Source organism: Lagopus muta, chromosome 33 (assembly GCF_023343835.1).
Source record: "Lagopus muta isolate bLagMut1 chromosome 33, bLagMut1 primary, whole genome shotgun sequence".
In the NCBI taxonomy this organism is placed as follows: domain Eukaryota; kingdom Metazoa; phylum Chordata; class Aves; order Galliformes; family Phasianidae; genus Lagopus; species Lagopus muta.
Window position 1 is genome coordinate 246746 of NC_064465.1, and position 14095 is coordinate 260840.

The following is a 14095-nucleotide window of genomic DNA, read 5'->3' on the forward strand; positions in this document are numbered from 1 at the left end:
CCTATGGGTCTCTATGTGTCTCTATGTGTCCCTATGTGTCTCTATGGGTCGCTATGGGTCGCTATGGGTCGCTATGGGTCCCACCATGGCATCACCTCCTCTTTCTCCCCCTCCCCCCCCCAGGGCCATCGTGTCCCCGACCCCATTGGACCCCAATGACCTCAAGCACCTCTATGGGGCCGACGAGGACGGCTGTGGGGCCGACGACAGCGGGGCCGATGCTTATGGGGTCGCCGCCAATGGGGTCGACGACAATGGGGTGACACTGACCCCATATCGCCTCCCAGGCTGCCCCATAGCGGCGCAGGCGCTGCCGGGGGGGGGATTCCTGCTATGGGGTGGGATGGAGAGGCTGCACCTCTGTCACCTGGTGAGGGGACTTTGGGGCCAATGGGGTCAATGGGGTCAATGGGGTCAATGGGGTCAGTGGGGTCAGTGGGGTCAATGGGGTCAGTGGGGTCAATGGGGTCAATGGGGTCAATGGGGCCAATGGGGTCAATGGGGTCAATGGGGATCAATGGGGTCAATGGGATCAATGGGGTCAGTGGGGTCAATGGGGTCAATGGGGATCAATGGGGTCAATGGGATCAATGGGGTCAGTGGGGTCAATGGGGTCAATGGGGATCAATGGGGTCAATGGGGTCAGTGGGGTCAATGGGGTCAATGGGGTAAATGGGGACACTGGGTTCAATGGGGTCAATGGGGTCAACTGGGATCTATGGGGTCAGTGGGGACAATGGGGTCATTGGGGTCAGTGGGGTCAATGGGGACAATGGGGTCATTGGGGTCAATGGGGTCAATGGGGCCAATGGGGGTCAATGGGGTCTGTGGGGCCAATGGGGTCAATGGGGACATTGAGGTCAATGGGGATCAATGGGGTCAATGGGGATCAATGGGGTCAATGGGGACATTGGGGTCAATGGGTTCAATGGGGTCTTTTGGGATCTATGGGGTCAATGGGGTCAGTGGGTTCAATTGAGATCTATGGGGTCAATGGGGTCTGTGGGGTCTATGGGGTCAATTGGGATCTATGGGGTCAATGGGGACAATGGGGCCAATGGGGTCAATGGGGATCAATGGGGATCAATGTGGTCAATGAGGTCAATGGGGTCAATTGGGATCTATAGGGTCAATGGGGTCAATGGGGTCAGTTGGGATCTATGGGGTCAGAGGGGTCTGTGGGGTCAATGGGGTCAATGGGGTCAACTGGGATCTATGGGGTCAGTAGGGATCTATGGGGTCAATGGGGCCAATGGGGTCATTGGGGACAATGGGGTCAGTTGGGATCTATGGGGTCAATGGGGTCAACTGGGATCTATGGGGTCAGTGGCAACAAGGGATCTTTTCAGATCTATAGGGTCAATGGGGTCTTTTGGGGTCTATAGGGTCAGTTGGGATCTATGGGATCAATGGGGTCCAATGTGGTCAATGGGGATCAATGGGGTCAACTGGGATCTATGGGGTCAGTGGGGTCAATGGGGTCATTTAGGATCTATGGGGTCAATGGGGTCAGTTGGGATCTATGGGGTCAATGGGGTCAGTGGGTTCTTTTGGGTTGTATGGGGTCAATGACGTCAATGGGGACAATGGGGACAATAGGGTCCAATGGGGTCAATGGGGCCAATGGGGTCAATGGGGTCAACTGGGATCTATGGGGTCAATGGGGTCAATGGGTTCAATGGGGTCAATGGGGTCATTGAGGATCTATGGGGTCAATGGGGTCTCAATGGGGTCAATTGGGATCTATGGGGTCAATGGGATCTATGGGATCAATGGGGTCAATGAATTCAATTGGGATCTATGGGGTCAATGGGGTCTGTGGGGTCAATGGGGACAATGGGGTCAATTCGGATCTATGGGGTCAATGGGGCCAATGGGGCCAATGGGGTCAATGGGGTCAATGGGGTCTTTTGGGATCTATGGGGTCATGGGGTCAATGGGGTGAATAGGGTCAGTGGGTTCAATTGGGATCTATGGTGTCAATGGGGTCAATTGGGATCTATGGGGTCAATGGGGACAATTGGGTCAATTGGGATCTATGGCGTCAATGGGGTCAATGGGTTCAATTGGGATCTTTGTGGTCAATGGGGATCTATGGGGTCAGTTGGGATCTATGGGGTCAGTGGGGTCTCAATGGGGTCAATGGGGTCCAATGGGGTCTTTTGGGATCTATGGGATCAGTGGGGTCAATGGGGTCAGTTGGGATCTATGGGATCAATGGGGTCTGTGGGGTCAATGGGATCTATGGGGTCAGTGGGGTCAATGGGGTCTTTTGGGATCTATGGGGTCAATGGGGTCAATGGGGTCAATTGGGATCTATAGGGTCAGTGGAAACAATGGGGATCAATGGGGTCTTTTGGGGTCTATAGGGTCAGTTGGGATCTATGGGGTCAATGGGGCCAATGGGGTCCAATGTGGTCCAATGTGGTCAATGGGGATCAATGGGGTCAACTGGGATCTATGGGGTCAGTGGGGTCAATGGGGTCATTTAGGATCTATGGGGTCAATGGGGTCTTTTGGGATCTATGGGGTCAATGGGGTAAATGGGAATCTATGGGGTCAATGGGATCTATGGGGTCCGTGGGGTCTATGGGGTCAACTGGGATCTATGGGATCAATGGGGACAATAGGGTCTTTCGGGATCTGTGGGGTCTATGGGATCTATGGGGTCAATGGGGCCAATGGGGCCAATGGGATCTATGGGGTCAATGGGGTCTTTTGGGATCTATGGGGTCAATGGGATCTATGGGGTCAATGGGGTCAATGGGTTCAATTGGGATCTATGGGGTCAATGGGATCTATGGGGTCAATGGGGTCAGTTGGGATCTATGGGGTCAGTGGGGTCAGAGGGGTCGTTGGCGTCGATGGGGACATTGGGGTCAATGGGGTAAACTGGGATCTATAGGGTCAGTTGGGATCTGTGGGGCCAATGGGGCCAATGGAGTCAATTGGAATCTATGGAGTCAATGGGGACAATGGGGTCAACAGAGATCTATGGGGTCATTGGGGTCAATGGGGTCAATGGAGTCAGAGGGGTCTTTGGGGTCGATGGGGTCATTGGGGTCAATGGGGTCAACTGGGATCTACGGGGTCAATGGGGTCAATGGGGTCAATGGGGATCTGTGGGGTCAATGGGGTCAATGGGTTCAATTGGGATCTATGGGGTCAATGGGGTCAATTGGGATCTATGGGGTCAATGGGGACAATGGGGTCAGTTGGGATCTATGGGGTCAATGGGGTCAATGGGGCCAATGGGGTCAGTTGGGATCTGTGGGGCCAATGGGGTCAATGGGGTCAATGGGGTCAGAGGGGTCGTTGGGGTCAATGGGTTCAATTGGGATCTATGGGGTCAATGGGGATCTATGGGGTCAGTTGGGATCTATAGGATCCAATGTGGTCAATGGGGAACAATGGGGTCAATGGGGATCAATGGGGTCAACTGGGATCTATGGGGTCAGTGGGGTCAATGGGGTCAGTTGGGATCTATAGGTTCAGTGGGGTCAATGGGGTCAATGGGGTCAATGGGATCTATGGGGTCAGTGGGGACCCCATGGGGATCAATGGGGTCTTTTGGGGTCTATAGGGTCAACTGGGATCTATGGGGTTAATGGGGTCAATGGGGTCAGTTGGGATCTATAGGGGCAATGGGATCTATGGGGTCAATGGGGTCAATGGGATCTATGGGGTCAATGGGGTCTGTGGGGTCAATGGGTTCAATGGGGTCAATTGGGATCTATGGGGTCAGTGGGGACAATGGGGTCCAATGGGGTCCAATGGGGTCAATGGGATCTATGGGGACAATGGGGTCTATTTGGATCTATGGGGTCAATGGGGTCAATTGGGATCTATAGGGTCAATGGGATCTATGGGGTCAATGGGGACAATGTCGTCTTTTGGGATCTATGGGGTCAATGGGGTCTCAATGGGGTCAATGGGGTCTTTTGGGATCTATGGGGACAATGGGGATCAATGGGGACAACTGGGATCTATGGGGTCAGTGGGGTCAATGGGATCTATGGGGTCAATGGGGTCAATGGGGTCAATGGGGCCAATGGGGTCAATGGGGTCAATGGGGTCAATTGGGATCTATGGGGTCAATGGGTTCAGTTGGGATCTATGGGGTCAATGGGGACAATGGGGTCAATTGGGATCTATGGGGTCAATGGGGTCAATGGGGTCAATGGGGTCAACTGGGATCTATGGGGTCAACTGCGATCTATGGGATCAATGGGGACAATAGGGTCTTTTGGGATCTGTGGGGTCAATTGGGATCTATGGGGTCAATGGGATCTATGGGGTCAATGGGGTCAATGGGGTCAATTGGGATCTATGGGGTCAATGGGGTCAATGGGGTCAATGGGATCTATGGGGTCCAATGTGGTCCATTGTGGTCAATGGGGATCAATGGGGTCAACTGGGATCTATGGGGTCAGTGGGGTCAATGGGGTCATTTAGTATCTATGGGGTCAATGGGGTCAATTGGGATCTATAGGGTCAATGGGATCTATGGGGTCAATGGGGACAATTGGGTCAGTTGGGATCTATGGGGTCAATGGGATCTATGGGGTCAATGGGGTCAATGGGTTCATTTGGGATCTATGGGGTCAATGGGGTCAGTGGGGTCTATAGGGTCAATTGGGATCTATGGGGTCAGTTGGGATCTATGGGGTCAATGGGGACAATGGGGTCAATGGGGACAATGGGGACAATGGGGTCTATTTGGATCTCTGGGGTCAATGGGGTCACTTGGGATCTATAGGGTCAATGGGATCTATGTGGTCAATGGGGACAATGGGGACAATGGGGTCAGTTGGGATCTATGGGGTCAATGGGGCCAATGGGGTCCAATGTGGTCAATGGGGATCAATGGGGTCAACTGGGATCTATGGGGTCAATGGGGCCAATGGGGTCAGTTGGGATCTATGGGGTCAGTTGGGATCTATGGGGTCAATGGGGTCAATGGGTTCAATGGGGTCAATGGGGTCATTGAGGATCTATGGGGTCAATGGGGTCTGTGGGGTCAATGGGGTCTCAATGGGGTCAATTGGGATCTATAGGGTCAATGGGGTCAATGGGGTCAATGGGGTCAGTTGGGATCTATGGGGTCAGTGGGGACAATGGGGTCAATGGGGTCAGTTGGGATCTATGGGGTCAGTGGGGACCCCATGGGGATCAATGGGGTCTTTTGGGGTCTATAGGGTCAACTGGGATCTATGGGGTTAATGGGGTCAATGGGGTCAGTTGGGATCTATGGGGTCAGTGGGGCCAACGGGGTCAATGGGGTCAATGGGGTCTTTTGGGATCTATGGGGTCAATGGGGTCAATGGGGTCTTTTGGGATCTATGGGGTCAATGGGGATCAATGGGGTCAATTGGGATCTATAGGGTCAGTGGAAACAATGGGGATCAATGGGGTCTTTTGGGGTCTATAGGGTCAGTGGGGGTCTATGGGGTCAATGGGGTCAATGGGTTCCAATGTGGTCCAATGTGGTCAATGGGGATCAATGGGGTCAACTGGGATCTATGGGGTCAGTGGGGTCAATGGGGTCATTTAGGATCTATGGGGTCAATGGGGCCAATGGGGTCAATGGGGTCAATGGGGACAACTGGGATCTATGGGGTCAGTGGGGTCAATGGGGTCATTTAGGATCTATGGGGTCAATGGGGTCTTTTGGGATCAATGGGGTCAATGGGGTCAATGGGAATCTATGGGGTCAATGGGATCTATGGGGTGATTTAGTATCTATGGGGTCAATGGGGTCAATGGGAATCTATGGGGTCTTTTGGGATCTATGGGGTCAATGGGGTCAATGGGGATGATTGGGGATCAATGGGGCCAATGGGGTCATTTAGGATCTATGGGCTCAATGGGGTCAATGGGGTCTTTGGGGATCTATGGGGCCAATGGGGCCAACAGGGACCCATGGGGCCATCGGGGTCATGGGGGGGGGGGGTGACAATTGTTGACCTCTGACCTTTGACCCCCTTCCCAGAGGCCCCATGGGGCCGCATTCATGGCCGCCGTCGTCGCCGCGCCGCTGCCCCCAAAGTCGCCCCACGGCCCCACAGTGTGGGTCAGCGGGGTGGAGTGGAAACAGGGTGAGAAGTGGGGAGAAATGGGGCGATTTTGGGGTTATGGAGTCAGAATTTGGGGTGAAAAGGGGCGATTTTGGGGTTATGGGGTCAAATTTGGGGTGAAAAGGGGCGATTTTGGGGTTTTTATGGGGTCTGAATTTGGGGTCAATTGGGGCATTTTTGGGGTCTCTGTTTGAATTTGGGGGATTTGGGGTAAAATTTTGGGGTCATTTTGGGTTTTTTTGGGCCTTTGTGGGATTTGGGGCCAAAATTTGGGGCAAATTTGCCTTTTTTTGGTGTCTCTTTGTGACCTGAGAGCAAAATTTGGGGTCACTTTGGGGCTTTTTGGGGTCTCTGTGGGATTTGGGGTTTTTGGGGTGGGATTTGGGGTGAAAATGGGGCGATTTTGGGGTTATGGGGTCAGAATTTGGGGTCATTTTGGGCTTTTTTGGGATTTCTGTGGGTTTTGGGGTCAGAATTTGGGGTCATTTTGGGCTTTTTTGGGTCTTTTATGGGATTTGGGGTCGAAATTTTGGGGTCAATTTGGGCATTTTTGGAACCACATTTTTTGGGTGCACCAAATTTGGGGTCAATTTGGGCTTTTTGGGGTCTCTGTGGGATTGTGGGTTTTTGGGGTGGGATTTGGGGTGAAAATGGGGCGGTTTTTGGTTCTCCCCACAGATTTTGGGCTCTTCCTGACCCTCTCCGATGGCTCCATGTGGGTCTGCACAACTTGGGGACGTGGAGACGCCCAGAGCCAACGATGGCACCGAAGGAAGGTGAGTGAGGGGGCATATGGGGCGATAGGGGGTCAATGTGGGGTGATAGGGGGCGATGTGGGGCGATATGGGGCGATATGGGGTCGATATGGGGTCGATATGGGGTCGATATGGGGCGATATGGGGCGATATGGGGCGATATGGGGCGATATGGGGCGATATGGGGCGATATGGGGCAATATGGGGCGATATGGGGCGATATGGGGCGATATGGGGTCGATATGGGGTCGATGTGGGGCGATATGGGGTGATAGGGGGTCGATATGGGGCGATATGGGGCGATATGGGGCGATATGGGGTCGATATGGGGTGATATGGGGCGATATGGGTCGATATGGGGTCGATATGGGGCGATATGGGGTGATGTGGGGTCGATTTTGGGCGATATGGGGCTGTAGGGAGTGATATGGGGTGGATATGGGGCGATATGGGGCAATATGGGGCGATATGGGGTCGATATGGGGTCGATATGGGGCGATATGGGGCGATATGGGGAGATATGGGGCGATATGGGGTCGATATGGAGTCGATATGGGGCGATATGGGGCGATATGGGGAGATATGGGGTCGATATGGGGTGATATGTGGTTAATATTGGTCAATATGGGTCGATATGGGTCAATATGGGGCGATATGGGGGGGATATGGGGTGATATGGGGTCCATATTGGGTCGATATGGGGTCAATATTGGGTCGATATGGGGCGATATGGGGTCGATATGGGGTTGGTGTGGGGCGATATGGGGCGATATGGGGCGATATGGGGTCGATATGGGGTCGATATGGGGCGACATGGGGCGATATGGGGCGATATGGGGTCAATATGGGGTCGATATGGGGTCGATATGGGGCGATATGGGGCGATATGGGGCGATATGGGGTCGATATGGGGTCGATATGGGGTCGATATGGGGCGATATGGGGCGATATGGGGTCGATATGGGGCGATATGGGGCGATATGGGGCGATATGGGGTCGATATGGGGAGATATGGGGCGATATGGGGTCGATATGGGGTCAATATTGGGTCGATATGGGGCGATATGGGGGGATATGGGGGGATATGGGGCGATATGGAGCGATATGGGGCGATATGGGGTCGATATGGGGTCGATATGGGGCGATATGGGGCGATATGGGGGGATATGGGGCGATATGGGGTCGATATGGGGCGATATGGGGCGATATGGGGTGATATGGGGTCGATATGGGGCGATATGGGGCGATATGGGGTCGATATGGGGTCGATATGGGGCGATATGGGGGGATATGGGGTCGATATGGGGTCGATATGGGGCAATATGGGGCGATATGGGGCGATATGGGGCGATATGGGGTCGATATGGGGCGATATGGGGCGATATGGGGCGATATGGGGCGATATGGGGCGATATGGGGCGATATGGGGTCGATATGGGGTTGATATGGGTCGATATGGGGAGATATGGGGCGATATGGGGCGATATGGGGTCAATATGGGGTCGATATGCGGCGATATGGGGTGGTTATGGGGCGATATGGGGCGATATGGGGTCGATATGGGGTCGATATGGGGCGATATGGGGTTGATATGGGGCGATATGGGGCGATATGGGGAGATATGGGGCGATATGGGGTCGATATGGGGTCGATATGGGGTCGATATGGGGGTGATATGGGTCGATATGGGGAGATATGGGGCGATATGGGTCGATATGAAGCGATATGGGGTCGATATGGGGCGATATGGGGTGATATGGGGCGATATGGGGCGATATGGGGTGATATGGGGCGATATGGGGTCGATATGGGGCAATATGGGGCGATATGGGGCGATATGGGGCGATATGGGGTCGATATGGGGTCGATATGGGGCGATATGGGGCGATATGGGGCGATATGGGGCGATATGGGGTCGATATGGGGCGATATGGGGTCAATATGGGGGCGATATGGGGTGATATGGGGCGATATGGGGTCGATATGGGGCGATATGGGGTCGATATGGGGTGATATGGGGGCGATATGGGGCGATATGGGGTCAATATGGGGGCGATATGGGGCGATATGGGGCGATATGGGGCGATATGGGGTCGATATGGGGCGATATGGGGTCAATATGGGGGCGATATGGGGTGATATGGGGCGATATGGGGCGATATGGGGCGATATGGGGTCGATATGGGGTGATATGGGGGCGATATGGGGCGATATGGGGCGATGTGGGGTCGATATGGGGTCGATATGGGGTCGATATGGGGTCGGTGTGGGGCGATATGGGGTCGATATGGGGTCAATATGGGGTGATATGGGGCGATATGGGGCGATATGGGGTCGATATGGGGCGATATGGGGTCGATATGGGGTCGATATGGGGAAATATGGGGAGATATGGGGCGATATGGGGTTGATATGGGGCGATATGGGGTCGATATGGGGCGATATGGGGCGATATGGGGTCGATATGGGGTCGATATGGAGCGATATGGGGCGATATGGGGTCAATATGGGGCGGTATGGGGTCGATATGGGGTCGATATGGGGCGATATGGGGCGATATGGGGCGATATGGGGTCGATATGGGGCGATATGGGGTCAATATGGGGCGGTATGGGGTCGATATGGGGCGATATGGGGCGATATGGGGCGATATGGGGTCGATATGGGGTCAATATGGGGCGATATGGGGCGATATGGGGCGATATGGGGTCGATATGGGGCGATATGGGGCGATATGGGGCGATATGGGGCGATATGGGGTCGATATGGGGCGATATGGGGTCGATATGGGGTCGATATGGGGTGATATGGGGCGATATGGGGTCGATATGGGGCGATATGGGGTGATATGGGGTGATATGGGGCGATATGGGACGATATGGGGCGATATGGGGCGATATGGGGTCGATATGGGGCGATATGGGGTCGATATGGGGTGATAAGGGGTGATATGGGGTGATATGGGGTCGATATGGGCTCGATATGGGGCGATATGGGGCGATATGGGGCGATATGGGGTGATATGGGGCGATATGGGGTCGATATGGGGCGATATGGGGTCGATAGGGGGTCGATACGGGGTGATATGGGGCGATATGGGGCGATATGGGGTCGATATGGGGCGATATGGGGCGATATGGGGCGATATGGGGTGATATGGGGCGTTATGGGGCGATATGGGGTGATATGGGGCGATATGGGGTCGATATGGGGTCGATATGGGGCGATATGGGGTCGATATGGGGTCAAATTGGGGTCAATATGGGTCGATATGGGGCGATATGGGGACGATATGGGGCGATATGGGGCGATCTGGGGCGATCTGGGGCGATATGGGGCGATATGGGGTCGATATCGGGGCGATATGGGGCGATATGGGGTCGATATGGGGGGATATGGGGCAATATGGGGTCCTTATGGGTCGATATGGGGCGATATGGGGCGATAAGGGGTCAATATGGGTCGATATGGGGCGATATGGGGCGATATGGGGTCGATATGGGGTCGATATGGGGCGATATGGGGTTGATATGGGGCGATATGGGGAGATATGGGGTGATATGGGGCGATATGAAGCGATATGGGGTCGATATGGGGCGATATGGGGTCGATATGGGGTCGATATGGGGTCGATATGGGGGGATATGGGGCAATATGGGGTCGATATGGGGTCGATATGGGGCGATATGGGGTCGATATGGGGCGATATGGGGTGATATGGGGCGATATGGGGTCGATATGGGGTCGATATGGGACGATATGGGGTCGATATGGGGTCGATATGGGGCGATATGGGGCGATAGGGGGCGATATGGGGTCGATATGGGGCGATATGGGGCGATATGGGGCGATATGGGGTCGATATGGGGCGATATGGGGTCGATATGGGGTCGATATGGGGCGATATGGGGTCGATATGGGGCGATATGGGGTGATATGGGGCGATATGGGGTCGATATGGGGTCGATATGGGACGATATGGGGTCGATATGGGGTCGATATGGGGCGATATGGGGCGATAGGGGGCGATAGGGGGCGATATGGGGCGATAGGGGGTCAATGTGGGGTGATAGGGGGCGATGTGGGGTCGATATGGGGTCGATATGGGGCGATAGGGGGGTCAATGTGGGGCGATAGGGGGCGATATGGTGCGATATGGGGTGGATATGGGGTGATATGGGGTCGCTATGGGGTTGATATGGGGCGATATGGGGTCGATATGGGGCGATATGGGGTCGATATGGGGCGATATGGGGTGATATGGGGCGATATGGGGCGATATGGGGTGGATATGGGGCCATATGGGGTCGATATGGGGTGACATGGGTTCAATATGGGGTCGATATGGGGTCGATATGGGGCGATATGGAGCGATATGGGGTCGATATGGGAGATATGGGGCGATATGGGGCGATATGGGGCAATATGGGGCGAAAAGGGGGTCGATATGGGCGATATGGGGTCGATATGGGGTTGATATGGGGTCGATATTGGGCGATACGGGGCGATATGGGGTCGCTATGGGGCGATATGGGGACGATATGGGGTCGATATGGGGTCGATATGGGGCGATATGGGGAGATATGGGGAGATATGGGGTCGATATGGGGCGATATGGGGCGATATGGGGCGATATGCGGCGATATGGGGTGATATGGGGTCGATATGGGGTCGATATGGGGCGATATGGGGCGATATGGGGTCGATATGGGGTAATATGGGGCAATATGGGGCGATATGGGTCGATATGGGGTCGATATGGGGGCGATATGGGGCGATATGGGGTCGATATGGGGTCGATATGGGGTCGATATGGGGTCGATATGGGGCGATAAGGGGCGATATGGGGTCGATATGGGGCGATATGGGGCGATATGGGGTCGATATGGGGGGATATGGGGCAATATGGGGTCCTTATGGGTCGATATGGGGCGATATGGGGCGATAAGGGGTCAATATGGGTCGATATGGGGCGATATGGGGCGATATGGGGTCGATATGGGGTCGATATGGGGCGATATGGGGTTGATATGGGGCGATATGGGGAGATATGGGGTGATATGGGGCGATATGAAGCGATATGGGGTCGATATGGGGCGATATGGGGTCGATATGGGGTCGATATGGGGTCGATATGGGGGGATATGGGGTGATATGGGGCGATATGGGGTCGATATGGGGTCGATATGGGACGATATGGGGTCGATATGGGGTCGATATGGGGCGATATGGGGCGATAGGGGGCGATATGGGGTCGATATGGGGTCGATATGGGGCGATATGGGGCGATAGGGGGCGATAGGGGGCGATATGGGGCGATAGGGGGTCAATGTGGGGTGATAGGGGGCGATGTGGGGTCGATATGGGGTCGATATGGGGCGATAGGGGGGTCAATGTGGGGCGATAGGGGGCGATATGGGGCGATATGGTGCGATATGGGGTGGATATGGGGTGATATGGGGTCGCTATGGGGTTGATATGGGGCGATATGGGGTCGATATGGGGCGATATGGGGTCGATATGGGGCGATATGGGGTGATATGGGGCGATATGGGGCGATATGGGGTCGATATGGGGCGATATGGGGCGATATGGGGCGATATGGGGCGATATGGGGCGATATGGGGTGGATATGGGGTGATATGGGGTCGCTATGGGGCGATATGGGGCGATATGGGGCGATATGAGGCTGATATGGGACGATATGGGGTCGATATGGGGCGATATGGGGCGATAAGGGACGATATGGGGCGATATGGGGTCGATATGGGGCGATATGGGGCGATATGGGGCGATGTGGGGCGATATGGGGCGATATGGGGCGATATGGGGCGATATGGGGCGATATGGGGTGATATGGGGAGATATGGGGTTGATATGGAGAATATGGGGTGATATGGGGTCGATATGGGGTTGATATGGGGCGATATGGGGCGATATGGGGTGGATATGGGGCCATATGGGGTCGATATGGGGCGATATGGGTTCAATATGGGGTCGATATGGGGTCGATATGGGGCGATATGGGGCGATATGGGGCGATATGGGGCAATATGGGGCGAAAAGGGGGTCGATATGGGCGATATGGGGTCGATATGGGGCGATATGGGGTCGATATGGGGTCAATATGGGGCGATATGGGGCGATATGGGGTCGATATGGGGTCAATATGGGGCGATATGGGGCGATATGGGGTCGATATGGGGTCGATATGGGGCGATATGGGGTGATATGGGGCGATATGGGGTCGATATGGGGCGATATGGGGTCGATATGGGGCGATATGGGGCGATATGGGGTGGATATGGGGTCAAATTGGGGTCGATATGGGGTCGATATGGGGCGATATGGGGCGATATGGGGCGATATGGGGTCGATATGGGGCGATATGGGGCGATATGGGGCGATATGGGGTCGATATGGGGCGATATGGGGAGATATAGGGTCATTATGGGGCGATATGGGGTCGGTATGGGGTCGATATGGGGTGATATGGGGCGATATGGGGCGATATGGGGTCGATATGGGGCGATATGGGGCGATATGGGGGCGATATGGGGTGATATGGGGCGATATGGGGCGATATGGGGGCGATATGGGGTGATATGGGGCGATATGGGGTCGATATGGGGAGATATGGGGCGATATGGGGCGATATGGGGGCGATATGGGGCCATATGGGGCGATATGGGGCGACATGGGGTCGATATGGGGTGATATGGGGTCGATATGGGGGTCGATATGGGGCGATATGGGGCGATATGGGGTCGATATGGGGTCGATATGGGGCGATATGGGGCGATATGGGGTCGTTAGGGGGTCGATATGGGGAGATATGGGGTCGATGTGGGGCGATATGGGGTGATGTGGGGAGATATGGGGTCGATATGGGGTCGATATGAGAGGATATGGGGCAATATGGGGCGATATGGGGCAATATGGGGTCGATATGGGGTTGATATGGGGCGATATGGGGCGATATGGGGTCAGTATGGGGTCGATATGGGGTCAATATGGGGCGATATGGGGCGATATGGGGTCGATAAGGGGTCGATATGGGGTCGATATGGGGCGATATGGGGCGATATGGGGCGATATGGGATGATATGGGGCGATATGGGGCGATATGGGGTCGATATGGGGCGATATGGGGCGATATGGGGTCGATATGGGGTCGATATGGGGCGATATGGGGCGATATGGGGCGATATGGGGTCTATATGGGTCGATATGGGGCGATATGGGGTCGATATGGGGTCGATA

At 54.9% G+C, this 14095-nt stretch overlaps 1 protein-coding gene across 1 annotated transcript in view; it reads left to right on the forward strand.

Annotated features, from left to right (window-relative positions):
• LOC125686214 (uncharacterized) overlaps nt 1–14095 on the forward strand; it is a 40668-nt gene that overhangs the window by 13495 nt on the left and 13078 nt on the right. Inside the window, exons 3-5 of the mRNA XM_048929963.1 lie at nt 124–370; nt 5993–6098; nt 6756–6853. Coding sequence (XP_048785920.1) covers nt 124–370; nt 5993–6098; nt 6756–6853 — 451 coding nt within the window. The remainder of the gene's footprint in view (nt 1–123; nt 371–5992; nt 6099–6755; nt 6854–14095) is intronic.